The following is a 26,276-nucleotide window of genomic DNA, read 5'->3' as shown; positions in this document are numbered from 1 at the left end:
ATTTAACTCAGTGTATGGAGTCTATGTTTTTGGTTTGTATGTTTATTTTGGGCTGGTTTGTGTCCATAGTTATCGAATTCGCTGTCAGCAGAGTGACAGGAAGTAAGAGGGAAGGTGACCGGAAAGGTCAGACCTACCGGAGTCGTTCAGAGGTGGTAGGACTAGTCGTTAATCAGACTTGACATTCCAGGACATGGGGTTAATGGAAGAGGCTGCTTATTCACAGGGAAGTATTACTTTGGTCTGTCTGTTTGTCTGCAGTTATGTATTTGCCATATGCTTGTCACATTACAATTTGTGAAACGTTATATGAGCGCCACAGTGGAATCCATTTACTTATATGGGAGTGAAACATGGACACTCACCAAATCCTCAATGAAAAGGCTAAATACTGTAGATGCTACACACGAATGCCTCCTATGTGTCTTAACATCTCCTGGGAGCAAAAACTCACCAACGAACAGCTATATCAAGACCTGCCACCAGTCTCAGAGAAAATAAAAGGAAAAAGATTTAAATTAGCTGCTCATTGCATTAGACATCCTGATAGGCATCGCCTCCAGACTAGTTCTATGGGAGCTACGAAAAGGAAAAGAAGCCGTGGGAGACAAAAAGGCACCTTCATTGACAGCTGAAGAACAGACACGAACCTGACTGAAGTGAAGGAAATCAAGTCCCTGATGAAAGATAGGGTGAAGTGGAGAGCGCTGTCAAGCTTGGCTCGAGCCAAAGTAAAGTAAAAGTAATCACATTCACCATAGAGCGACAGGAAGCAATCGATGGACACATGAACCAAAATCAAGCAAGAGAAACAAGAAACTCGTCCTGAAATCTTTGAATTCCTGTTTGGCCGACAACGATGATGCGACAGCTGCTTACAAAGACGGGTCACGAATTTATGGGCATTGCTGTTTTAAGAAGATACAAAAGGTGAAAGCATTGAAGAAATACGCGTAGTAAGAGTTTCAGTTTTACACACAGCTCAAGGATATGGACAGGATGCAAGTTAGAAATTGTCCTAGATTAAAGTGTGGGCCAGCGGCCCTTCATTATAAAAACAAATTATCGTAAGACACATTACCATAGTTTTCAATACATTAGATTTCCCTTCAGAGATCTCCAGTAGCTGTTATGATAACCAATGATATAATGATAATGTCTAATCAAAGGTTTGCATTCTAAGATTATTGTGACACTTTGATAATGGTATAAAACGATAATTGTGGAACATCTTACATGTATCTATGGCTATTCAGAGCAGTTGTCAGTATTCAGTGAGTTTTCACATAGCATGATATATTTCTGCTTATATTGGAAAATTCCAGCGACCCTGTTGAGTGTGAGGAGTATGACCATAGGAATAAACTGGGCCTCAGAACGCACCCAGTGTAGCATGCTAAACGTCGCCCGCTTCTTATTGGACTGGACGTTTAGAAGATCTTCTACCGAGCTGGAGATCAATAACAATCACGAGCGGGGTGATAGGTCTGAGTATCAGGACCAGATTACTGCATGCACCAGGGGTTAAGTCTCAATGGGCGCCCTAAGCCCTCTCATGACTTGTATTACAGCTCCAAATTACCGTGAATGGCAAGGAAGAATAACTGACCTCATTTGAAAGCTTAAAGTCAGCCATTTTTTTACTACTCTTCGATCAAATGTCAAATCCTGTTATAAGCCTTTTACGCGTAACGTATGGTAATGACAGGCTGGGTGTTTAATTTTCATCATGCTGTTGTCAAAATCCAATCAGTGTGCCAATAACATAGTATAACCTAGTCTACTGACGGCTTTACGTCCGCAGCCTTACATATATACCCACTCAGTTAAGTTAAGGTAACAAAAAAGAATAGTTTACAAATACATGTATACATTGTAAAGTTACTACAAGAATTATAATCTAAGTGAATTCGTCTTCTTTTTGCTTCTTTGTGATGGTGAAAATGTAATTAAAAAGATATATCTCATAATCAAAGGTCTGTTGAAACTCATTAGAAATATGAATTTGTCCGTATTACTTGTGTGTATGGAGAATCATATATGGGAAACGTAGATTTTTATCAGTCGATAAGGTTAATCTCTCTCTTTGTTGTATAATTTACATTTTGCTATAACCTGGTTTTCATCGTCTATTCTATCTAGATTACAGTATCGACCTATTCGTTGTTCCAGGGGAGTGCAGTTATGTCTGTCGGGTTTAATGTGTGATTTGTGGCCGCTTATTCAATGTAAATAAAATGCCACCATGTTGTAAATACACGGTCCCCGATCAAAAGGCAATGATCCGAAAACGGTGTCGGTCCTATCCAATGTATCCCAAATAGACCGTTCCTCGGCTTGATGACCATGCTGAAATGGTTGCTGATTTAAACTGATTCAGCTGTTACGTAACGGCTGTTAAAGCTATTTGGTAACCTTGGCCTTGGACCAAACTCTACAAGCTGTCTACTTCCATAATGGCGCAAATGGCTCAACCATGGGAACTAGGCATTGCCACATTGATCGCACGATCTGCATCGCTGGCTGGCTACCTAAGTTGCCTGTCAATGGTGGTCACCTTTCGTTTCTGAGCTGTCTGGCTGATTGATTGATTGATTGATTGATTGATTGGTTGATCGATTGATTAATCGATTGATTGATCGATTGATTAATCGATTGATTTGTTGATCGATTGATTAATTGATCGATTGATTGATTGATTTGTTGATTGATTGCTTGCTAGCGTGGTTGTTGATTGATTGGTTGATTGATTGATTGGTTGGTTGGTTGCTTGCTTGCTTGCTTGCTTGCTTGCTTGCTTGCTTGCTTGCTTGCTTGCTTGCGTGGTTGTTGATTGGTTGCTTGGTTGTTGATTGGTTGCTTGGTCGCTTGGTTAATTGCTTTCTAGGTTGATTGCTTGCTTAATTGCTTGCTTGGTCGGAACCTTGGGATCGATATTTGTGACAAAAATGACGGTGTACCAGACATCCTTTATAGGATGTAAAGCTGAGTTACATACCGGTTTGCACGAATAGCACTTGATTTACTTCACGGCGAGGGAAAATGCTATCCCAGACGCTCCAGAAGTCTCAAGGACGCATGTATATGTACAACCATGTATATACACCAGGGGCAACGCGCTCTAAAACCCATTGGCGTTAGGAAGCTACTTGTTTAGATCAACTCACTGCTACTGGTCAATTTCGCCAAAGCTTTCCAGATATAGGGACTTAGTGTTTTGGCGTCTTAATGCCCATGGATGGGCAATGGGCCTAAGAAAGTAAGTAAGTTACACATGCCAGCGGCCGTGGTTATCACTCATTCCGTACCCTCCTCCATCCTTTGAAACATAAGCAAATTTACGGAGGCAGCTGTACCAGGGACAGCTTCAAAAGTACTTACAGCAGAACCGCCTCATCTCAGTTGGCAGTTTGGATTTAGACTTCGGCACAACACAACTGATATACTGACTATCACGTCTAGGCAGAGGTCCGATGCTCTGGACAAAGCCCACGAATTGCATCTTACGGGTGTGTTTTTACAAGGCACTGCACGATGGGATCAGAACTCATCAGCAATGGGGTCGCTGGCAAGTCGCCGATCGTGACTTGGATTCTGAGCTACCTCTCCAACCTATCATGATGGTCCCTGGCGGTAATTTGAATGAAGATGACAGAGAAAGATAGTGCAAGTTGCCGTTTCATTGCTTTTACTTTAATGTTGGGTTAGCAAGGGGCTACAGATGGTGTACTCAGTGCTGGGGTCCGGGAGTGAATAGAGGGATCAACTTCGTTGCAGAGAGCTGGCTACTTGGTAGTATAGTGGTAAACTAGCACAAGAATCGAGGACAGTCTGCTATTTTAGTTCAGTATGCAAAATCTATCAAACGGTGTCTATCTGATCACACATTTAAACAACAGGAGATTAACAGAGGATTGATACCAAATGATGAGAATTTCATAATCGTGACATGTATAGTCAAGATAGTGATAAACGCATGTAGCATACAAGTTATGTCATTGGAAGTTATACGAGCAAGGACGTTGTTATTTGCAAATTCAGTGAGGAACGTTAACAGAATTGATTCGTGCTAAGCGGTGTCATAAACATTACCTATGTAACATGGGTAGGTGTGAACATCGTAAGGTGCTTATTGTAACGTAATTCGTACAATCAACGAGGAAACCGCTGTAATATGTTGATATCATATGATGATAATTTCATCTTGAAACACATTTAGTTCAGTTAGGAATACATATTCCTTGTTAGAAACACTGCAAATCACACTACATTATTCCTTAGCTTAACAGACAAGTTCATCCAAGTGAATCTTTTCGTCTTGAAAATAGGTAACAACAGTCCAACATTTTATGATCGGAGGTAATGTAGAATACGTGTGGTCGACGACCTTTGCTTGTACATGCGATTTAGTAGTAGTGACCAGAACGTGTTACACTAGCTACCATTACATTGACCATGCCTGGCTATGCGTTACATGTTGAGCATACGTCTATCTCTACATTCCACTAATCCTACTGGCGCCCATGTACAGTACTGTAAAATATCAGCACCATCCATTTAACACTCGCACGGCAGCCCAGATAACGGTACTGACGGGGTGTACAGTCCGGGAGGAGTGAACTACAGTGATTTGGACGGCAATCGGAGCGGGGACGGAGGTAAGTAACGAGGGATTCGTATCTATTAGTCCGACTACTTCTGACCCATGAATTACACAGCGTCGGCTACAAACACAATGTTAACATCCTATGCACCTGGTTTGCGGTAAACTTAAAAAGGAAATGCAAAGGTGAAGGATATAGAATTGTGACACACATAGCTTCTCTGGGGATCATGTTTACCGCTAACGCCATTCAAGTATGATAATCGAGGTGGGAAAGCTCTATGCAAACCTTTTACAGCTTTCCCTTGTAATACCTTCCACCGATAGTTTGACGGAAGCTGAACTTGTTGAACCTTTGTAGTTAAGCCTTCTAATTTTCACACGACAACTGTTGATAGATTTTCTGCCATGCATATCTACACAAAGATAAGATACTCCTTGGAATCTAGAATTGACTCATTTCCCGGCATATTGTTTGCTACCCACGACGAAGAGATGCTTCCTTGATGCATCAGCAAAAATCACAACCACGCAATGATTCTGTCCATTGTTTTACAATCTATATATCATGTGATAATGATAAACAAGTAGACTTGATAACAGTGAGACAATAGGGATGTCTAACACTAACCTCGCACCATATACATTGATGGTTTGCTCTGCATGTACAGCATATAGCTATGCATAACAATTGTGGTCTTTAACGTCGACGTGAGGAAACTCCGTATACAGATCTCAAATGCCTTCCGCCGTTCCCCGGAAATGTTTCATAAACCCACGTGGTTGCGAATTCTTCTGGGATATGTTCGCTTTCTGCTGGAATTCACTGAGATTGAGCCCAATGGGTAGATATGACTTCCTGGGCGTTCTGACAACCTTTCTTCTGGGAAAAAGAGAATGAAGGGGCGCGGGTGAGGGTGGATGTTTCAGGTAGCCGCGCTGTTGATTCAGTTCCGGCGGTTGGGGCAGGTATCTTAGATTCGGACAGGAATTCGATAACATCTCATCAAAGTTCGCGAACCTGCTTTTGTATCCATCGAACTGGTGTCCTGGTTGCCCAGTTGCCGGGTCTAACACGATGACTGGGGCCCGTATCGTTTCGCCGTCTCTGTTCTCCAACAGGGCCGTTATTCCGCATAGCATTATAAAGATGCCCCCGCCGATTAGGAGAGGTCCGACCAGCCGAAATTGGGGAGGATAATTTATTCCCCGTAGCAAGTATTCATCATACACGTTATCTGGGTAACCAGCTTGGAAGATCGCGTCTTGTATTCCGCGAATCTGATCGAAATCTGTCGATTCCGGCCTCTTTTGCGTGATGTTGTTGATCATGAGAAATTCAACTTCTAGGAAGTCATAGCTGACCATAGACATCACCGTCCCAGCGCCAAACACAAACAGTCCAAACAGGATCCAAGCTGTGGGGAAGGAACAGATCTTAACTGTACCTTTGTGGGTGATAACGGTCTTTGGTCGTCTTTGTTTTCTCCGCCTGGCCCGTGCACGTGCCTCGCGGAGCTTCCGTCGCCTCTCCCTCGCCAGGCGTGTCCCCGCTAGAGCACCGCGGGCCGCGAACATCCTACCGAACTGCCCGGGCTCTTTCTGCAATTTGCATCGCCAGAGACACGGCTATTTGCGCGTCTCTAAGGGAATAGCAACGTGGGAGAACTCATTCGCTTCTGCCTGCGTGCGTCTCGGTTGGCAAGGCGCGTTGATAAGCATGGAACCCTGTTTAATCCTTGAATGATTGGTTCATCTGTATCAGGACACATTAAGGCTGACACGTTTCAACCATGCATCCTCTTTGGACATGACAGCATTATCAATCACCTCGGTGTCCCAGGGAATAAACAACACATGACTTACAAGCTTTTGCTCTTCATTTTTGCTAACATCCGTGGAGCACGGTACAGGTTAAAATCAGCGCACTTAACGCCGCAGGTGGCCACGAAGAGGCAGGTTCAAACCTATTAAGGGACTCTTGAATTCACAAGGCTATTAAGTAAAGTTAATGGCAGAGGGAGAAATCAAGCCATCAATTTATTAAGATTACAAAATCATAGGGCCTTCTGATAATACAGGTTGTTCCAAGGCATTATTCAGACATTATGGCACAGCAGCAGCATGTGTATTCACGCACATGATCGTAATTCCTCACTGTATGAACCAGTGGGTACTTCATAGCAAGCGACACTACCCGTCACCTTGATAACAGCGAAGCGCACAACATCTCTTTGTGCTGTATCGGAAATCTTCTAAATGTTTCCCCATTGACACTTAATTAATGGTGGTTAATATAGACTGACGGTGTGTTCAAATGACACTGTGGGCACTTGTACTTGATGAGCTGCGGGTCACCGAAATCCATCTGGACTCAGGCATGACCACTGATGACGCACAGATGACGCCACGTGACGTAGAGAAGATGACACATTCAGGGCGCGTTGGGTGACCAATTTGCGGGCGATACGGGAGTTCATTTTCAGGACATTCACTTTACACTACTAAAATCTGTCTCCTTTAATTGATATCTTTTTAATCTAAGCGCATAGCATGATCCATTTGTCTATTTAATCTATGCGTATTCTTTACTCATTTATTTCATAATGTGTGTTTATTTGCATCATAATTCCATATTGTTGTTCTCTTTTCTTTCACCCTCTTCTTTCATATTTTCATAATTCATAACTTCATGTCTCAATGTAAGTAAATGTATCTTTCATGGGGAAATATCCTATTATGCGTACAAATTTCTCTCCTGTTCCCTTTTTAGTTCGTGGACATCCGTCGACGTTGGTTCAGTGTCTTGGTTACTTCCTTGTGTTATGATAAACAATTACCTGGACATAGATAGAAACAGGTTCTAAAGAAATGGTTATATCTGGAAAAGAGGGAACCAAATACCTTAGTCCACACGACAAACAGCATAATTAGTTCACGGAGGTTTATTACGGATGTTTGCTTTGTTGTTACGCAATGTCCGTGTATATCATTAGTTCAGTTTATTTTACGGTAATATTCAAGCGCCCTCTATCTGTCAGTTTGCTAACTGCAGCATTAGGAACCAAGGATAGGCTGCACCACGCAGGTTTTGTAGAGCCTCCCTGGGTAAACCAAATCAAAATGACATCGGAAAGGAGACACACGTTTAAAGACCATTGGTTGCTAAAGGATTTCCCGAAATGATGGAGCAATATCCGTGCCAATACTTGATTTACCGTAGTTACCTTGGATCAAGGAGGTTTTAAATGTAACGTTGGGTAACCTAAATTCGCGGGGTACTTAAATTCGGGATTTTTCGAAAACGGGGTATTTAGGGATATGTGCTAGTTGCAACATAAGTAATACCGCTAGAAATGCAAACCTGCCAGACTTTCGTATTCAGAACACTGTCTGAAAAGCTTCGATAAGCATGGATTATAAGGCGACGAGGTCAAAAACTCTCCGTCCCTTATTGGAACAGTCTGAGGACTTCGTGGGAGAATTAAACAACATGGTTATCGGCTGGTTTATAAGAAAAATGTCACATCCGCTTCCTACTCAACACAATTATTTACAAGACAACTTATTACAATCTCTTTTGCTAACCTGCAACTGGATTCTAAGTGTGATCAATCATCAAAACTCCTCTCTGTTGCTACAACCTACGGCACGTGTATTTTCCCGCCGCCATATCGTTAACCAGAATCCTGTTGTCAAGCAGACGACAAAGGTTTGTGAGGAACACTTTTTTGTCTAAATGCTGCGTGTGATAGTGGACTGAGGAAGATATTTTCCTCAAAGTTTGCTCCTAACACAACAAGGAACACATGGACATAGTAGTACTATTACCATTGCTACGGCATCCAGCTAACTTGCCATGAATAATGTAACGTTATACGTTGCCCGATGATGACGATGGGCCGACTTTGAGTGAAGTTCTACCGACTCAACACACGGGTTGTACCCGAACTGGCCTGATGTGTGCGGTACGGCCGTTTTTTCGTGTATTTTTTTTACTTGGACACGTCTATATCCATAGCACTCTCCTCAAGCCAAGGATGGAACGAATAGCTGCTGTATAAAATGTGATTAGCGGTGAGATATTCAAGACGAATCTTCTCTCCCGAATTAATGTGCCCCCCTGTCCGACAGCACTGTTATTGTGCGTGCGGCGGACGGTAGTTTCAAGTTGAAATATTATGGTGTCAGCACGACTAGAGACAAAATCTACCATATATATGATTAGTGCAAAGATAGTACATGATACTGACAGAATTATAGAAAAAAAGGATGGTTTATTGTTCTGCTAGATTGATTTCAGTCAACCATTATCGGAAAAATCCCGAATTTAGGTTACCCAACGTTACATCCCTAAAACCTCCTTGCTAGGATCAACACCCACGTGGAGTTGGACGATTTTCAGCGTCATTTTGGCACTTCCGAAAAGGCTAGGAGCAACAGCAACATACGTTTGCCAAGTTATAACACTACAAGACTCCCCGTTTGCAGCGTTTTCATATCGTGTCGTTCATTTCAAGTCGTTTCTCGAATTCGCCACGGTACAATGACGCTACTGTTATTCAGCGGAATGAAATAGAACTGTAGATACGCCGTCAACTTTGTTATGTTTAGCCATAAGTATGGCTAAACATATTGTTTTCTCTCATGTTTCTTCTTCTTCTTCTTCTTCTTCTTCTTCTCCTGTCAAATCTTCAAATCGATTCATCTCTGTCATTTTTTGACCAAATGACCTGAAATTTGGTACAGAGGTAATGTAGGCAAAAACCAATGTGCGTTCTTTTCCTTGTTTTGATATTGACCTTGAAAGTGATTTTATCGAGGTTTTTAAGCTATTTTTAGCATATCTTGGCCTCCTGCGCCCTGGTATTTCAACCGAATGACCTGAAATTTGCTGTATATGTGGCTTGAACAAATATTTAAAGGACTACATCCCCATTTTTGGCATACATATATTCAAAACGATTTATTTTGGGCTTTCTTGACAATATTTGCCACTTCTGTCACTTTCAATACTACATATGACCTACAGGTCGTTGACCCCGAGTGCCTTGCACCTGGCCAAGCTAGAAGTTTGCTTACGAGGAGGAAAGACCGGACATAAACATTTAACGTGATTATCGGGAAAACACCATTTTCCCTTAAACTCAGTGGTTAAATTGCAGTTTAGGAAATTTTATAACAGAAAACAAGTTAAATCAATGATTTTGTGAATGTTTATTCTAGCATTAGTTATTCCAGATATTTTCAAACTCCAAATTCCTTAACACAACACGGGAGATCGTTTCTCCTCAGACTGGCGCGACACTCCTGTCAAAATTGATTGATGATCTCTCTCTGCCGCCGACTTCATACATGATCAAAGGCGGGTTGTAGGCGGTGCGCGGGGAAACGTAAACATATAATGTAGCGAAGTGTTGCACAAGGAATTCTCACGCTGAGGGGTACATGAAATAATGCTTACAAAATAGACCTCTATGAATCGGGCTACATTCAGCAATGGTAGACGGATTCGGGGCATGCCGCGCAAAACACATGGTCTCACTGGGGACAGGCGTTTTGGTCCGGCACGTTGTCGCAGCGGTGCGTCGCCGCTACGCGATCGAAAGCACGCCGCTGTCTGTCTCGGACCAACACGCGTCTCCCGTGATGTGTAGCGTCCACCACCAGGCCTTCCTACATGTCCTACGTACGGGCGTATGGATCGTAGAATTCGGCAAAAAAGGAATGATTAGGCCGGTAGAGTCAGTCCCCGGTAAGGTCAATGATTCGCCCCTTTGCGCTAGCTTGTAACGTTAAATGAATGTACCCTCTGGTGGCCAAACTTCACTGACAAACTTTCTCCCTATTATCATCATGAGCTTGCGTTAGTCTGGTACTAGTGACTATTATGTGCCGGGAATGTTTATCTATCGCACGCCTTGGAAGGAAGTTCAGCCATGATAAATGGTCGGCCGTTGCGAAAATTTGGAATCCCATGCTGTTGATTTTCGTGATTGAATCTGTAAGAAAATATATTTTCATGTCGTTCATGTTTTTGGGACGGACGCCGGGACGGGGTGAATTTTTTCTATCATTTTCGTCCCGTTAGTAATGCAAATCGAATCGTGTTGCACAAGAGGCAAAACACTAAAAACGTGGGTCTTGTGGAGTGTTTTGGAGCGGGAAAATGCCGGATATTAGCGGTGCCGAACAGTGTACATCGTCGCGCGCGGGTGACGCTCCGTCAAAACAAATCCGCTGGTGGTCTAGCGCGGCCACCGAAAATAGGCAGAAACACACAGGAGGACTTAGCACCTTCGTTTATGAGGGCAATTGTGAAAATCTTTTGTTACAAATTGTTCGAACATTGAAACATTTGGATAGATGGTTTGAAACTGTTCTAAATAAAGAGATTTTTGTGTACTTACGTTCGAAATGTTTCCTACGTATGTGAAATAAGTTCAAACATGTTATAAGTTTCAATTCTAATTGTTTGAACACTTTAGAACTATTGTGACTTAGACATTCTTTTAATCAAAATAGTTCAAACATATTACAAATATTATACTAAAACCCTCTCGGTGACTTTGAATTGACTCAAATATGTTGTTTTTGGTCATTTCCTTCGTCTCCTGTCAAATCTTCATATGTATACTATGGAAAACTTCATTCTTCCCTGGGGTTGATCTTTTTTAATTCAATTTTGAACTGGGTTGATTATGCGCAAGAGTGTAATTTTCAGCGGATATTTTTCGACTGGTTTACATGGAAATGGCACGGAATATCCCATTCTTGCAAGGGGAGGATTCTTTAATTATTTTTCAATTTTGAGCTGGAATGATTATGAAAAAGTCCATTTTTTAGCAGAAGTGTATTTGTTAATCAATTAGTGGATATGGTTGTGGACTGGTCCATATTGTGTTGAGGTGCTACTGGAAGACTCAATTTTGGACTGGGGTGATTCATTTTTTTAGTGCAAGTATTTTACAATGGTCCATTGTTATTTTGGGAGAGTCCATTTTTTGCATGGCGAGGAGTATGGCTAAACATGCTGTATTTGCTCGCAAATGTTGCCTTTCTAGTTACATATGTCTCTTCTTATTGGTTAGAAATAGTATTGCTTCTCACCTGGCCCATGATGCTGGAGCATTTATTTCTTTAGCTGCTAATTACGTTAGGGTCGCTCTTAAATGTCCAATGTAAAATCCTATCCAATGTTACTGTTGTGTCGTTCTGTTTAATCCCCTTAGTGACAAGCAACGGCCATCGGTTGTAGCCCGGATTGTAGCCATTGAATTCTTTATTTATTATCTCCGTGAAGGAGGTTCTCCTCTCACGGGGGTATTGCAATTGTCTGGGTTTCTGTGTTAGCATCTGTAACTCAAGGTCCCTTTGTTGTATTTTTTGTATTTGTAACCAAAAACTAATGCCATGAAAAGACGTTCATATACAGGTCCATATCTATATGGAACAGTTTGCCTTATGACGTTCAATTTTCTAGTAAGTCTAAGTTTCGGCACGAGCTTCTCATATATATAAATCAGTCAATTTGATTAGATGTAAATACTAGCGGTAATGACTTTTATTTGTATGTCACGCTTATGTTTGTATGTTTCATGTCCATGAAAATTGGCTGCTTACAAATCTTGTATGTTAGCTAATATGGATTTGATAAAGTATCCAAGTATTTTGCATGTCCTAGTGAGGTCCCGATGTTGCCTGCCAATTTTGGGCACCGTAGGCATAGCAGTATTTTAAAGTATTTTAATGTAACATTATAGAACGACACCCCCATCTTGATCTCAGTGCCCTTTAAAACATCTGTTGGTCCCCTAATGGTGGCCTGTACAACCCAAGCCTTTGCTGCCTGGAAATAGTTAGATACTCTCCAAGCAGAGGTTAGCTCACGGGTTTCTTCTGTCATCTCCGCAAATAGCGACGAACGCCATAATGACTTCACGGAGGTTTGTGTTCTACGGACTCTTGCTGACTTTGTCACCACTTAGTTTTAATGGTTTATGCGTCTTATGCGGTGCTCGCATCATTTCTGGTTTGTCTATAGGATCCCATAAAATCTAGTTAGTACAGCCCCAGTTGTATAAAGAGAAGGGTTAATCCAATATTCTACAATTGATGCATGTATTGGTGAACTACTGGCGGTATGTGGTCGTGGAACTCCCGTTTGATTGTATACGAGGGCACAGTGCTGAATACCCCACGAGAAGAAGTGGAGCGTAAAGCCTTTAGGCCTGCCTGCAAACTTCATGCAAATTGTGTCGCCCTTTGAAAATAGAGACCTCGGAAATGAATGGCGGTGACTGTTCACGGGGCAGTGGTTTGGGGCAAGAGGGGAGTTCGCTGTTGCGTGGTAAAGGTTACTCTCCAAGCAGAGGTTGGCAGAGAAGATTGTGACCTTTTCATCATAGACCCCATTGTCTGTGGGCACTCTTCACCAGCAGACAAAAGGGGCGTGTGATAAAAAGGTCACATTCCTCTCCGCCAACCTCTGCTTGGAGAGTAGGTAAAGGTTACGTCAGTAACGTTATGGTTTCTATGGCTATGCAACAACAAACAGACTCCTGACATCCTCATTACTTACGGTGTTGGCAAAGCGAATGGTGGAGATTAAAATTGTTGTCATGGTGGATTTGTGAGCTAAAGATATCTCTCTGAAGAAGTAGACCGTGGATCTGTATGAATATTTGTGTCGAGCTCTGATCATGCAGATATGAGCTCTATAGATATTTTGGGAATTCGGAGTTTGATTGCTGTCATTATCACCTTGGATGAAACAGTTTTGAGTCTGATGAATTATTCTCCTTAATTGCTCATTTCAAGTCTATTCAAGAAAGAAAGAATTTCTATGATTTTTTGTTTGTTTCTTGGTATCTTAGGTAGAGGGAAGCATTGATACATGTAGTTTTAAGCACAACTTCATTGAAATAATTCATTCCTGTGAAACGATAAACTTTCATACTTAATGAAGTATGCAAGTTAGATAGGCTGAAAACACATTTATTGCCTAAGTATCATGTGAATTATGACCTCTTGCACATGTGTTTAAAGGCACCCAGAGCATTTTATGAGGCTCGAAAACTGGAAATATTCTAGTTGCTGTAATCTTTATGAAATTGACATTTAATGGCAATGTCTACCACATTTGCGTGCGGATTTCTTATAAAAAGTGCTCAAAAGTGGCACAAAAATAAGCTACATGGTCATCTTTTAGTTTCACGCGCCTGGTGTAAATAGACCGATACCATAACCCCGCCCACCTCCGTCAAAGCGTAGAAATGCAAAATTAAAACATGAAAATGCAAAAATTCGACGGACATGCAGTCACTCTCTCATTGGTCGAACCGCTAATTGTGATGGACAGTCAGGATAAGTCTATTAGGGCTTGGATTTTCTACCAGTTCTCACCACACAACGACATCGTATCTTTCCTCCTTTTACGTCGATATGTAATGGTATGGTGTTATTGAAAACTTACTATGTGTAGGAATGACTAGAAATTTGAGTTTATTCATTCAAGGTTTAAGCCTCATAAAATGCTCTGGATGCCTTTAACACAGGATGAGAATCTTACAGTTAGGCGGTGATGATATTTCCAAGATGTGAATTGTGCACATAGGAACGTTTAGCAGAGGTTTTCCGGATTCTTGGAAGGTACTGTAGACACTTTCGTCATACTAATGTTGTAAACATATTTCTAAACATCGGTTATTTCTGAAGTCATTCAATCAAGTTGTCGGAATATCGTGACAATACCTAAAGCAGGGAAATGAAGTTGACCTCCTTTCTTAATCCTACCCCACGCCGAACACAACAGTTTCTCTTGAAACCGCCATCGCGTGTACCTGCATATTAATTGACGCAGAAACAAAGCTAAGCCGCAGAAAGTGTCTCTCGGGGTTCGCAGCTGACGAGAAGGCTAAACACAGTCACAACCCAGTGCACAGAGGCGCTCCTCATTAATTCTCTTCCTCAAAATGGCGGCACACTGTGGGACCAGTTGGTAAAGGCCACGGAAATTGTGGACGGATTTGAAGGGACAGGGTACTTTCGTTTTCACCTAAGAGTGAACAGAGCAGCTGCAGGAAAGATCCGTGTTGCCTACTTCTGTACCTCCAGTCAGGTAAGACAGAGCTGTAACATGCTTTAAACGTCTTCTTGATCGACTCCTGGTGTACATAAAACGATATTGTTACAGCTTTTGTATCCTTGTAAGGGCGGATAATAGTTTACCAGACCCTGAACAGTTACTGTAACATTGAAGTAGCTTGTACGTCCTGCATGAAGTAAAGTTGACCACAGCCAGTACGACGGAAGTGCTTTATACTTACTAATCACATAGTGTTTAACGGTATATATTAAACAGACCATAAAAGTGAGCGAATAGAATAGATTTCGCTAATGTGTACGCGCTAATGTGTGGTTGGTGCGTGTGGTTTGTGGTTTGCTGGGTTTGCATGGGTGTGATATGGTGTGTGTGTGTCTGTGTGTGTGTGTGTCTGTCTGTGTGTGTGTGTGTGTGTGTGTGTGTGTGTGTTTGTGTGTGTGTGTGTGGACGGTGTTTGTTTGTGTATGTATGTATGTATGTATGTATATGTGTGTGTGTGTGTGTGTGTGTGTGTGTGTGTGTGTGTGTGTGTGTCTGTGTGTGTGTGTGTGTCTGTCTGTCTGTCTGTCTGTCTGTCTGTCTGTGTGTGTGTGTGTGTGTGTGTGTGTTTGTGTGTGTGTGTGTGGACGGTGTTTGTTTGTGTATGTATGTATGTATGTATATGTGTGTGTGTGTGTGTGTGTGTGTGTGTGTGTGTGTGTGTGTGTGTGTGTGTGTGTGTGTGTGTGTGTGTTTGTGTGTATGGGGTGTCTGTGAGTGTAGCGGTGGCTGTGCATGTGGGTGGTATGTGTAGTGTAGTGTGTGTTTGTGTATGTGTGTGGGTTCCATTGTAACTCAGAAGAGGAATTATGTATGGATTTGTCTGATACATTTGTTTAAGGTACAGAACCCGCCTAATTGTAGAGTCCCTAAAAGGCTTCATGTGCTCAAATACGTTTACTGGGAATTATCCTCCGTGGGAATGTGTGTAATGTGAACATTCCTACCATGAACAAAAGGCTTGTTGTGTGGTTTTATAACGTTACAGAGGTTTTGCTATATTTGTGTAACGTTATTATGAAACACACTACACAGGGCCACAAAGACAATCGCTTTGGTGAAAATTGCATACAATTCCAATTTTACTTTCCCATGTACACTATAATAGCAGCTCTAGGTACAGCTTTGCGTGTGACATGTATTACTGGAGCCTGATCATTGCACTGGAATTCAGCCGCCAGGTGAAAAATGCCTGAAAAATTCAACAGCAGCATAGTGTCCAATGTACATGCTTCACAATAAACTACAGATTCCTCGCAATCTGTCACTTAGAGCCCGGTCGTATATGTCGTACGATCGTTAAATGAGGGCATTTTTGGACTAGTTGTGCATTTTCCCTGCAACATTCAACACGTTCAAGTTACGGAAAAAGTTGTATTAGATCCAAGTTGTCGGCGGTTGGTTGTGAACATTCAACATCAAAATCGTACGACAGCCTCCTACGGAAATGGCCAGCCTCTCCGAACTCCGTCTGTAAAGTTATGTGCTTTGGATAAAACTCCGTCTTTCAAATTTTAAACACTCTGCTCGAAAAAATGTGACCTTTCTTTCACAATGTAGGTGTGTATAGGTCAAGTAATTTCGTTTATAATAATAGCATATGTAAGTAACATAAGTAGCGAAGAGTATTCCTTGGTTTCATAATGAGATTTCTACTGTGACAGACACCAGTACAATGCTCGCCGTTCAAGGGCCCTCTTTATTACAAAGATATGATAAGGGTATGGTTTCATGTTAAATAAGCCAGGTATATTGTGAAGTTATTAGATTTGACCATGGCCAACATTCTCACGGTCTTTCCTTGGCGTGCTGAATTTTAAAAAAACGTAACAAATTGTACCAATCAAAATATATCAAGGACATTTTCATGTCCATGTGATGTTGACCAAAAATACACAAACAATTCTTCCTTTGATGCATCCAAAGCAAATGATGATAAAAACATTGCGGACTTGAACGAACACTTCTAATGAAGTACAGGATTCCGACATACCTATTGCTACTGAGGAATATTTGCCCCTGGAGAAAAGCGGATGCTGCATAATTCATGAAACGTCCCGATGTAAATAATTGCAACCTTCCGTGCCCGGAGGTTGATTGATGTTTTGAGTTATGCACCTTGGGAGGCCCGGAGTGTTTGTCGTGGTTGTTAGGCCAGTGATACACGAAAGGGCACGAACTATTGAATGTCGACGTCAGGTTCACGAGACTGGTGTTGTGTTTTAAGACCATAGGATTTGAGTCTTCCAGGATACTCTGTGCCTTTGCTGCTTGTTAACTCTGCTTAGAAAAGGCCACCGTCGTAAAAGAAGGTAAGATCAGCTTGATGAATATTGCTTTTCTTCCGTCCGCTTCCGAAACGCTATTGAATGCCATCTTCTCATGTACGCAGATAAGTGTGCGCAGACATTTGAAGCTGTATTTACGACTGGGCTCTATGCAAATCACACGTACTTGTCCTTGGAATTTATAGTCCCTTAATAGCTGCATTTGGATCCGCTGTGGCCATCTTGATATTTCATTCATCTTTATTTTTGACCTTGTCCTGCATTTATAAACTCACTAGTACTATAAATTTTCTTCCTCAATGGATTGAACGTACGCACAGGTGTGTGAAAATCATTGCATACAATGAGGTCTTTTCGGGATGTACTGAATTTTAACAAACGTGTGGCATATCATATTTTCTGAAACTTGATATACTGGACCACATGGCAGATTGCATGAGTTTTAAACATTTTGTCACCTTTGAAAAAAATCAAATGATGAGCGGAAGAATTGTATTTCTTCAGAGAACGTAGAGGGGTTGAGAATTAATGATTTTGTCGAAAGCTTTTTTTTAATAGCTAGAAAAAATAAAAACGCGTACGAATGATTATGTGCTTGTATGTATGTGTTTGGCGACAGGAGAAGATGAGAAAGACTTTGAGGCCCATGGCTTTTGCTCTCCATATCACTGCTTCAATTTTCTACCATCTTTCTGAAACGTCATACACTGGACCATATAGCAGATTCCCGTCTTATGCATGACTCTAAACATTTTGTCACCTTTGAAAGGATCAAAAAATGAGCGGAAGAATTATAGTTCTTCAGAGATCCGTTTGAATGTTTCTTTCCGAACAGATCAGAAATTGTCAACATCATATCATCTTTGTCCAAGTTCATAGTGAAAGAGAACCACTTCGCCCGCCCCTCCCTCCCTAAAAAATCAAACAAGATAATTGGCGTAAGCACGCGTTCTAGGAAGTCTCCTTCAAATTGTGAAAGGTATACGTGTGGATTGTCACCATTTGTGTACCCATACGTGGGGTCCTGACAATAGACAGGACCAGTCAACCTTTTCAGAAGTATCGCATGTCACCTCGGTTTATTTACGTTACGTTTGGTCTCCATAGATTCGCGAAAGTGATACTGGGGTCCAGGCTTGGGTCGACACGGCAGAGACTGGTACAGACGAAACCCTACCCACTATTCAACGGGCCTCCAGAGCTGACGACTACGTAGTAGAATCAGGAACTTCCTTGTGAAGCAAAGAAACTTCCTTGTAAACCAGATCGAGAACGTTTGACTTCAGAAGCCCAGGATCGCTGCTGTTGGATCTACCATGGCAGCGAACGCGTGTATCAAGTGCTGGTTCATCTTTGTGAACTCCCTCTTCCTGGTGAGTGGTCTTATTCTAGTCTCTACCAGACTAACTACGCCGGTTAAAGGAAGAAAGTTGGCCAGGAGAGTTTGGCCACCATAGGTTTTCAATTGCCGGCCCGGGGAAATGTCAACCTTTTCGCGGACCGACTCTCCCAGCCAATGGGCCCCTTTTTGCCGAATTCTACTATCCGTACCCCGGTAGGAATGCCTGGTGGAGACTAGTCTTGTTTTACGATCTTTCTACGTCTTAGCAGTTAGCGTTAACCTCATTTTGATTAATCGTTGCAAAGCGATCGGGTCATAGCTTCCAAAAGGTTTCCCCCAGACGTGAAGTATTCAGAAATGTAGTTTACACCACGAGGTGATGCACGTTTATTCCGTAATTCGTTCTTTCTTACTAAGTGTTTCACTCAAATCGACCGCCGTTATAAACAAGACTAAGGTGCGTCACATCGTAGAGTTTAGCAACAACGAAAGTATGTCAGCGATCATGACAAGATTGTTTGAGAAGCATCCGTGTTCCCCCTTCGTTGGCCGCATGAACATGAACAAACTAAAGAATTTCATCGTCATATGTTAACATTTAACGTGTATGGGGAGCCTCAGGTCTAAACCCTCTGCACGTTAACGTTCAAAAACCCAACACACTTAGAGTAGATTAGCGGTGACCCAGATTACTTGGCCATTTTATTAGGGACATTACAGGCCTATGATTATTTCCCCTCTTCCGTCACTTCATGAACAATGGCCAATGACCAATTAATACATTAGGCAATTACTGTGATACTTTCTTTCCCTAGCTTGTCTATCAATCACGCAAATTGACAGACACAAATCTGTCAGTAGGTGTCAATTAAATGATAACTTATAATACCTTAAATCACTCATAGAGCGCAGTCAGGAACGCACTGAAACACCTAGAAAAACGGCGTCGTGTGCCAAGTCACGGTTGCAACCCGTCAGTTGTTTCCGGACATTTTACATGTAATGAAAAGATTTGTGTCCATGTTCCTATCGCGAATAGGGGTTAAAAGTGCATCTATGACTATGTATCATACATGTTGATCCGTCATTTTGATCACAAGTGAGTGTGCAGTAGTACTGATGTTTAGGCTGTACGTTCCTGTACAATCATGTAATCACCGTCTTGACAACAAAATAACACATTTACGAGTATGTGGAGGAGTTGGGAATTATCGATTTTGCTGAGAGCTTGTCAATTTCTAATATCAACTTCGTACTTTCTTGACAGGACAACAATGTCTACTCACGCACGTTTGCGTGATGCATGCTACTACGTATGGCGTCATAGAAGAAAAATAACGGCAAAACAGAAGCTTAAGCCTGCCAAAACAGGGGCGGTGGACGGGACCGACTTCCTGGCACTTACCTACCAACGTAGACTATTTTTTATGACCATGGTTCCGACTGAATGTGGTCGCAATGTTTTGTGGGGGCGTGTGGCGTAACGGCAGGGTTTTCTGCCCAGAACCCAGCGATCCCGGCTTTGAATCCCATGACGCCACCGATGTTGTGCCCTTGGGAAAGATACTTCACACGACTTCCCTCACTCCATCCAGGTGTAAAAAGTGGTATATTGTTCTCTGTACGTGGCACTGTTAAGATAATATGAAAAACACAAGTGCTGTGCCACGTCGTTCTTGTCTGTCAACAAACGAAGTAAAAAAATGTTTTGTACTTGTGTCTCCATCATCAGGCCATCGGTGCTGCTGTGATCGGACTCGGGATCTGGGTCCTGGTGGACAAGACGACTTCCATCCCAGGAGGGGACACCATTATCGGCTACTTCAGGACAAACGCCGTACGTAAAACAAACCTTCTAATCTTTTGCTACAGTAACACCAGACCTTGATTTGCTGTTAATGCCTTGATAATGGCAAGGTCATAAACGATGCGGAAACTTCTAATTCCTGTCATTTAGGTATCATAGCATTTCCTCAGACAGCAACAGTTCGCCCATACCTATTCGTGTGAATGGTTTACCTGTAACGTCTTGTACATCATAGAGTCTACACACATGAAGACATGTTACATCAATTATTAAAATAAATCCGCAGGTAAATGTATAGAAATGTACACTGTCTGAAAAATGATAAGTGACAGGTTGTGTGCCTGGAGAACTTACTATATGAAGGGTTGACCTTCTCTCATGTCATATACACTTGAACCGGGAAAAGAAGATTTATGCATAGCGTGTGTATCACGAATAAATGTCAACCATTTTGCTTCTTTCCTTCTTTCTGATGCTATTTTTTCCTGGGCGATCTGTTTTGCGTGTCGTTAATTGTCTATGTCTTAACCTTAATATGTCTAAATCTGCATCCCTAGATCCTGACATACATCTCCATGGGCGTGGGTGGTCTCATGTTTCTGGTTGGTAAGTGCGGAGTCATTCCCTTTCAATGAGTTGTAAAATATGATTTATGTGGATATGATAAAAACAACCAAGAGGATCGAGGAAGATTTGTCCAAACGACAGTATACTTGAAAATGAAACTACAGAAAGAATGTCTAGCTATCGTTTGCTAAAGTGAGCCTTTCTTTCATTTCTACTTTTTCGGTTGTTAGTTTTGGCGTGGCATGAACCATTCATGTACCAAAGGCGCCATGTTTCCACCCCAGGGCCCGTTCAAAGCCACCTTTGTGGCGACATGTGTACCTTTGTAAAGAAACAAACAAGAAAATCACGTAAAATAAATGTTTTCCTTGCAGGTCTAATTGGCACCATCGGCGGATGTAAAGACAGCACGTGCCTCCTCAAAATGGTTAGTGTCTCGATATTCCAGCAGCAATAGGTTTTAACACACGTCATATATACAAATCAAGAAAAGAGGAAATTTCAGATGTTTTGATCAAGTCAAACAGCACCATGACTCGTGACTTCACCTGTCAGGACTGACTGATGTGATCCAGCATACAAAGCGGATATTGGTTGCAGAGCGCATTCAATCCGCTAGGTTTATGTTACATGTTTCACCAGTGACTGAGGCAGCTTGAAGATTTTGTACTGGTGGATTTGTTCATGTAACTCCTATGGCAACGATAGAAGTGCATTCATTTACTTTACCATATAGCAGAATACAATGGTACGTGGCTCAGAAGATACGTAAATTCTTGCGTTCTGTGTCGCCTGACTGATTATGTAAATGTTCCGTGGTTTCGGGAGCTCAAGTTCCATGTTGTTGTCCATAGTTCCACAGTCTGCCCGGGGCTATGATGTTCCAGTCCAAAAGTTCCGAAATAAAATCTTATGTTGTTTTTCTTTGAGATCCTATGGTGCGAGAAGAGATAAGAAAATAGAAGAAATTCTGAAGTAAACTAGTGACATATGTTTTAGTCGATCTCAGTAAAAGTGATATTCAATATTCATCATGCATAATCAACAACCATTAGACTAATATACGTCCTTCTTGTTCCCCCCTAGTTCTTGGCGATTGCCATTCTGCTGTTCCTACTCCAGCTCGCCATTGTTATCATTCTAGCCGTGCCCCAGATTCTGGCACTGGTGAGTACAAGATTGCGCACGCAGAGTATAATGTGTCAATTGAGGGTATTTGATGACAAATTGTCCACTGACATAAAGGAAGATTTAAAGATATGTCTTGATCTGCCTGTGCATCGTCAGAAAACGAAACACGCACTGAAATATTAGGAAATGTATACACTACAAAGAGAAATCTATTTTAAACTTGTACACTGTAAGGTGTGTTTAAATGTTGGTAACAGTACAACCGGTTCTTCTGTCTGTATCGTCATCCAATCTCTCTCTTCTCAATGCCTTGAGACAAAGCATTCCTATATGTGACCCGGTCCTAAACAAACTGATCTCTTTGTTCCATGCCATCTTTTGTGTGTTGTGTAGTATGTAAGTATCCCCTCCGTTCCTCTTTCAAAACCCACTCAACTAGCCTGACACAGTTCTATCTCGGATGTTTTACCCTCTACTTGTTTCCACAGTCCATTATCTCTAAATGTCAATCATATCATTTCTCTGGGACCTGCAAGATTTGGGACTTGCAGTGTGATGTAAAAGTCGTGAACTAATCGCCGTAATTTCTCTCTCTCGACAGCTGGCGCCCGTCTTTCAGGTGGGTTGGCATACCCCTGAAAACGAAGCAACAAGAGATCTCATCCAATCTCAGGCAAGAGCCATTCCTTTTACCAAGGAGGTTAAAATATTTAACCTCCTTGCTTTTACATTGCATTGATACATTTCAATTAGACGTAGGTTTGCATGCTCAACTGATATCATTGAGTCGTCGAGTGAACAGCGATATGTTAGCACAAGGATAGGCAAACCAATGGGGTTAAAGAGTTCCCCTCCTTGGGCAAACGTATTGCCGTTGATTGTGGATGGAATCAATGCTTTAGTAGAATGTAACGTTGTGCGGCTTGGCCATAGATGTTTTCAGCAGCCACACCAAAAGAGAATTCTAGAGCCCCGGCACCTAATGTTAGCTTTGTGTCAATAGATGAATAGATTGTATTGACTTTGGCCATCAAATATTTTCTGTTAAGAAAAGTCTCTCAGACGTAACTGGTAATGTCTTAAGTCGTAAGTTTTTAAGATGGACTAACATTATTGTATTGATTGTTTGGTCATTGTTGCCATACATTGTGCCATGTACAATTTTCGAGCAATAAAGTTCATTCAGCCCTAGAAATGATCAGATTGTTACCTAACATTTTAGACCTTTTTTCTTTTATATACAGCTGAAGTGCTGTGGATTCTACAGTGACAGCGAGTACTCTACTGCCCCGAATTCGTGCATTGTTGCTAGCACGACCACCGCTGCTGCCACAACCGCCGCCGCCGCTGCCACAACCGCCGCTGCTGCCACAACTGCCGCCGCGGGCACAACCGCCGCTGGAGCCACAGCCGGGGCAACTACAACCATCAACCCCACAGTGTATGTTTACAGTGTAAGTGAACTCTTAACTGCCTTTTGTCACTACTCCTGCATTACGTGTATCAATATTTTCACATTTCAAATAGATGCTCTCTACCAGACTAACTACGCCGGCTATTGGGAGATATTTGCCAGGGTTTCATTTGCAGGCTCCATTACGAAGGCGAAATGTGATCTTCACCGTGGACTGACTCTACGGGCTAAATATTCCTTTTTCTGCCGAATTCTACGATCCATATGCCCGTAGTAGGACCTGGTGGAAGCTATCAAATAGACCACATGGCCACAAAAGGCACAAGTAAAGTCAATGGAGTTTGATTCAACTTTCCATGCAGAAACTTGTATGCATGACGCATTCAAAATCTCTACGGTGAAATACATACGGACGACTGCCTGGTGATGATAAGCAACAACAACAAAATATATCAACAATTTTTGTATGTCCTATTTTGCAGGATGGATGCTACGCCAAACTGAACGCCTGGTTCCAGTCGATCGCCATGTACTTCTACATAGCGGCGGGAGTCCTGCTCGCTCTAGAGGTAAGTTTGATACTTTGTGAAGTGATCATAATGGGTAACGAAGTAGAGGTATCATAGACAGGACAGGAGAATGTCATTCAAGCATAGATAAGAAAATACTACTATGCAGGACGTTTTTGAAGTGTTGTGAAAGAGCAATGACAGGCTACAAAAAAGGTAAGCTGCAAGAGAGTGGACAACCGCTCAACTGTACCTGAGAAGCAAACTGAAACTGACACTGTTGAAACACATTCAAGACAATGGGCAGGGAAATGTCCCGTCGACATGTTTTAAGCATTGTTTCCTTCGCTTCTTTCATTTCGCATTTGTACGAATACAAATCAAAATGCTGTCAATTCTCCATTTCTAGTTGTGGCAGATGATCTCCGTCTGCTGCCTGCACAGCGGGATAAACAAGGAGCGGAGGGTGGGCGACACGCCCATGCAGATGTACCCACCTCCGGGACGCACCAGTGAGTAGTAGGGTGACGAACATTTAGTTAAAGTATGCACGGAGGTTACATTCAAACTCCTTGACTTACGCAGTAGGTATCACTGCATGGCCAGATCTATCTGTGCGACACAAACCAACCTAGGAACCACCTCAGGAATATGTGTTCCCTTTAAGTTACGTCTTTTGGGAGAAGGGACTGGCTTCTTATCTCATCTGACGAGACATAACGTCGTCACAGACTTTAGTAATATTTTTTTTTAGTTTAAAGGTTTAAGTTCTGCCCAACCATAGCGTTATGATTGAGCTATGTTTCATAGACTTCATGGTAGGTTATGGTATTTCATTGACATTTTTTATGTTTTCATAATTATGTATTCTTACTTTTCAGGACCAAATTACAACCGGCCCATGTATTAAGCAGACAACAACAGCAACAACGCCTTTGTTGATGATGCCGTTTAAGATGAAAGTTTTAATATCGGTGCTTTAAAGCTACCTTTTTGCCTTTATGTGCACATACAGTCCACCTCAGGCCACAACAAGTAAGTTTCATGGATGAAATCCTCTGCAGACTACAAATTCAATGCGAAAGGGCGAAAAAATGGTTAAAAAGCATGATGGCTAGATTATTAGAAAAAGACACTATAAGCGTTGTAACAAGAATTGAAGCGACAAAGCATGGTATCACACAGCCAACAAGTCTTCTATTCCTGTATTCAAGAAGCGCAAAAAGTGACACCAGTGTGGTTGACTGGTATCACTTACCAAGTTGGCAACTACACCCATGGCTACCACAGTGGTGCCACTTTTACAACTATCGAACTAGTTTCACTTCTACAACTACAGTCATGGCTGCCTCGCTAGTGTCACTTCTACAAGTACAATTTCCAAATTTGGTGGTACTTTCTCGTCATGATAACCATCTCCGGAGGAGGATTTTTTTCAAAACCAGGCGAAGATTAATGAGCTTGCTGATGTCATCCATAACATTTGCTTGCTGTGGCCTTAGGGTAAAAATACCACATGTTTATTTAGTCGACAACTGTAAGAGGTGTAAACTTTTATGACGTAATGACAAAATAGTTGGTTTGTGTACGTTTGCGTAATTTCATTTGTCCTTGTCTAGACCTAAAAGGGAAACAGGGTGCATGAAAATGCCATCAATTAGATCCATTTAAGACGATCTGATGCGATTTACATACTGAATCAGTCACTCATAGTTTTCTATGTACAAATGCGGTGTCTATCGCAGTACCCGACACTTGACGACGGGCGTAGGTAAAATACCTTGTGTAGTACATACCCGATTGATGTTGCATAAATTTCTTCATTTTAAGCAAGGATATCGATATTTAATCAATTGATAAAAACTCATTGTTTAATGCGAGAGAAGAATACAAACTTTGTTATGACTTCTGGTTTATTATATTCTTGTCAAGTCGTGAAGCGTTCCTATTTTGAATTTTAGATTGAGGGTGATTGCTTAGAGAAAACTGAAACTTGATTATAAAGATAGTACATGTAAAGAATCTTATATTATGATATTTTCGTTTGCCAGATGTCGATTGTACATATTCATAGAAAATGATTTTATAATTACAAATGTATATAAGAGGCATTAGAGAATATCAACGCTTTATTTGCTGTGGACCTACAGTTCGTGTGTCTGTCGCCACTTTGAGCTGGCGCTTTTGTAAACTCTGTGGAATACTATATTCCTGTAGTAACCAAGTTGTCTTGTGTTTGCTGGAACCATCCCGTGACAGGTACAATCATGTATGACCATAGTATCTTGTTACATAGATGTCGATAAAGCGTGTTCTGTAATTGTGATATAGTTGCTATATTTCGCTGTATGATGCTTGCGCATGAATGTCTTGTGTTCAAATACATGGATCGAGAATGCAGTTGTGATGTCATTTATGAGATACATTTCAATCTTAGCTTTAACGGTTGAAAAATATCATCAATTGCGTAT

General features: G+C 41.7%; 1 protein-coding gene across 3 annotated transcripts; it reads left to right on the top strand.

Moving 5' to 3' along the window:
• Positions 1–14,161: 14,161 nt before the first annotated feature.
• LOC136428362 (CD82 antigen-like) lies at positions 14,162–26,205 on the top strand. Of its 3 annotated transcripts, none has more exons than XM_066417816.1 (11): positions 14,162–14,254; positions 18,143–18,408; positions 20,110–20,214; positions 20,742–20,790; positions 21,126–21,178; positions 21,838–21,918; positions 22,484–22,555; positions 23,127–23,336; positions 23,779–23,865; positions 24,215–24,317; positions 24,687–26,205. In XM_066417816.1, the coding sequence occupies exons 2-11, from the start codon at positions 18,352–18,354 to the stop codon at positions 24,713–24,715; spliced, it is 846 nt and encodes a 281-aa protein (XP_066273913.1). In that variant the 5' UTR covers positions 14,162–14,254; positions 18,143–18,351; the 3' UTR covers positions 24,716–26,205. The 3 variants fall into 3 exon arrangements, with proteins under 3 accessions (XP_066273913.1, XP_066273911.1, XP_066273912.1); XM_066417814.1 differs by lacking the exon at positions 14,162–14,254 and adding an exon at positions 14,456–14,723; XM_066417815.1 differs by lacking the exon at positions 14,162–14,254 and adding an exon at positions 16,862–17,059.
• Positions 26,206–26,276: the final 71 nt, after the last annotated feature.

This window comes from Branchiostoma lanceolatum, chromosome 2 (genome assembly GCF_035083965.1).
Source record: "Branchiostoma lanceolatum isolate klBraLanc5 chromosome 2, klBraLanc5.hap2, whole genome shotgun sequence".
In the NCBI taxonomy this organism is placed as follows: domain Eukaryota; kingdom Metazoa; phylum Chordata; class Leptocardii; order Amphioxiformes; family Branchiostomatidae; genus Branchiostoma; species Branchiostoma lanceolatum.
Note: the sequence above shows the minus strand (reverse complement) of the source record. Positions and strands in the feature narration are given on the sequence as shown.

Bases quoted from the DNA above. Each gene is read 5' to 3' on its own strand.
- LOC136428362 (XM_066417816.1), top strand. From the start codon at position 18,352: ATGGCAGCGAACGCGTGTATCAAGTGCTGGTTCATCTTTGTGAACTCC. The intron at 20,215-20,741 runs GTACGTAAAACA...CTGCATCCCTAG, and splicing joins GCTACTTCAGGACAAACGCC to ATCCTGACATACATCTCCAT. The intron at 24,318-24,686 runs GTGAGTAGTAGG...CTTACTTTTCAG, and splicing joins CCCACCTCCGGGACGCACCA to GACCAAATTACAACCGGCCC.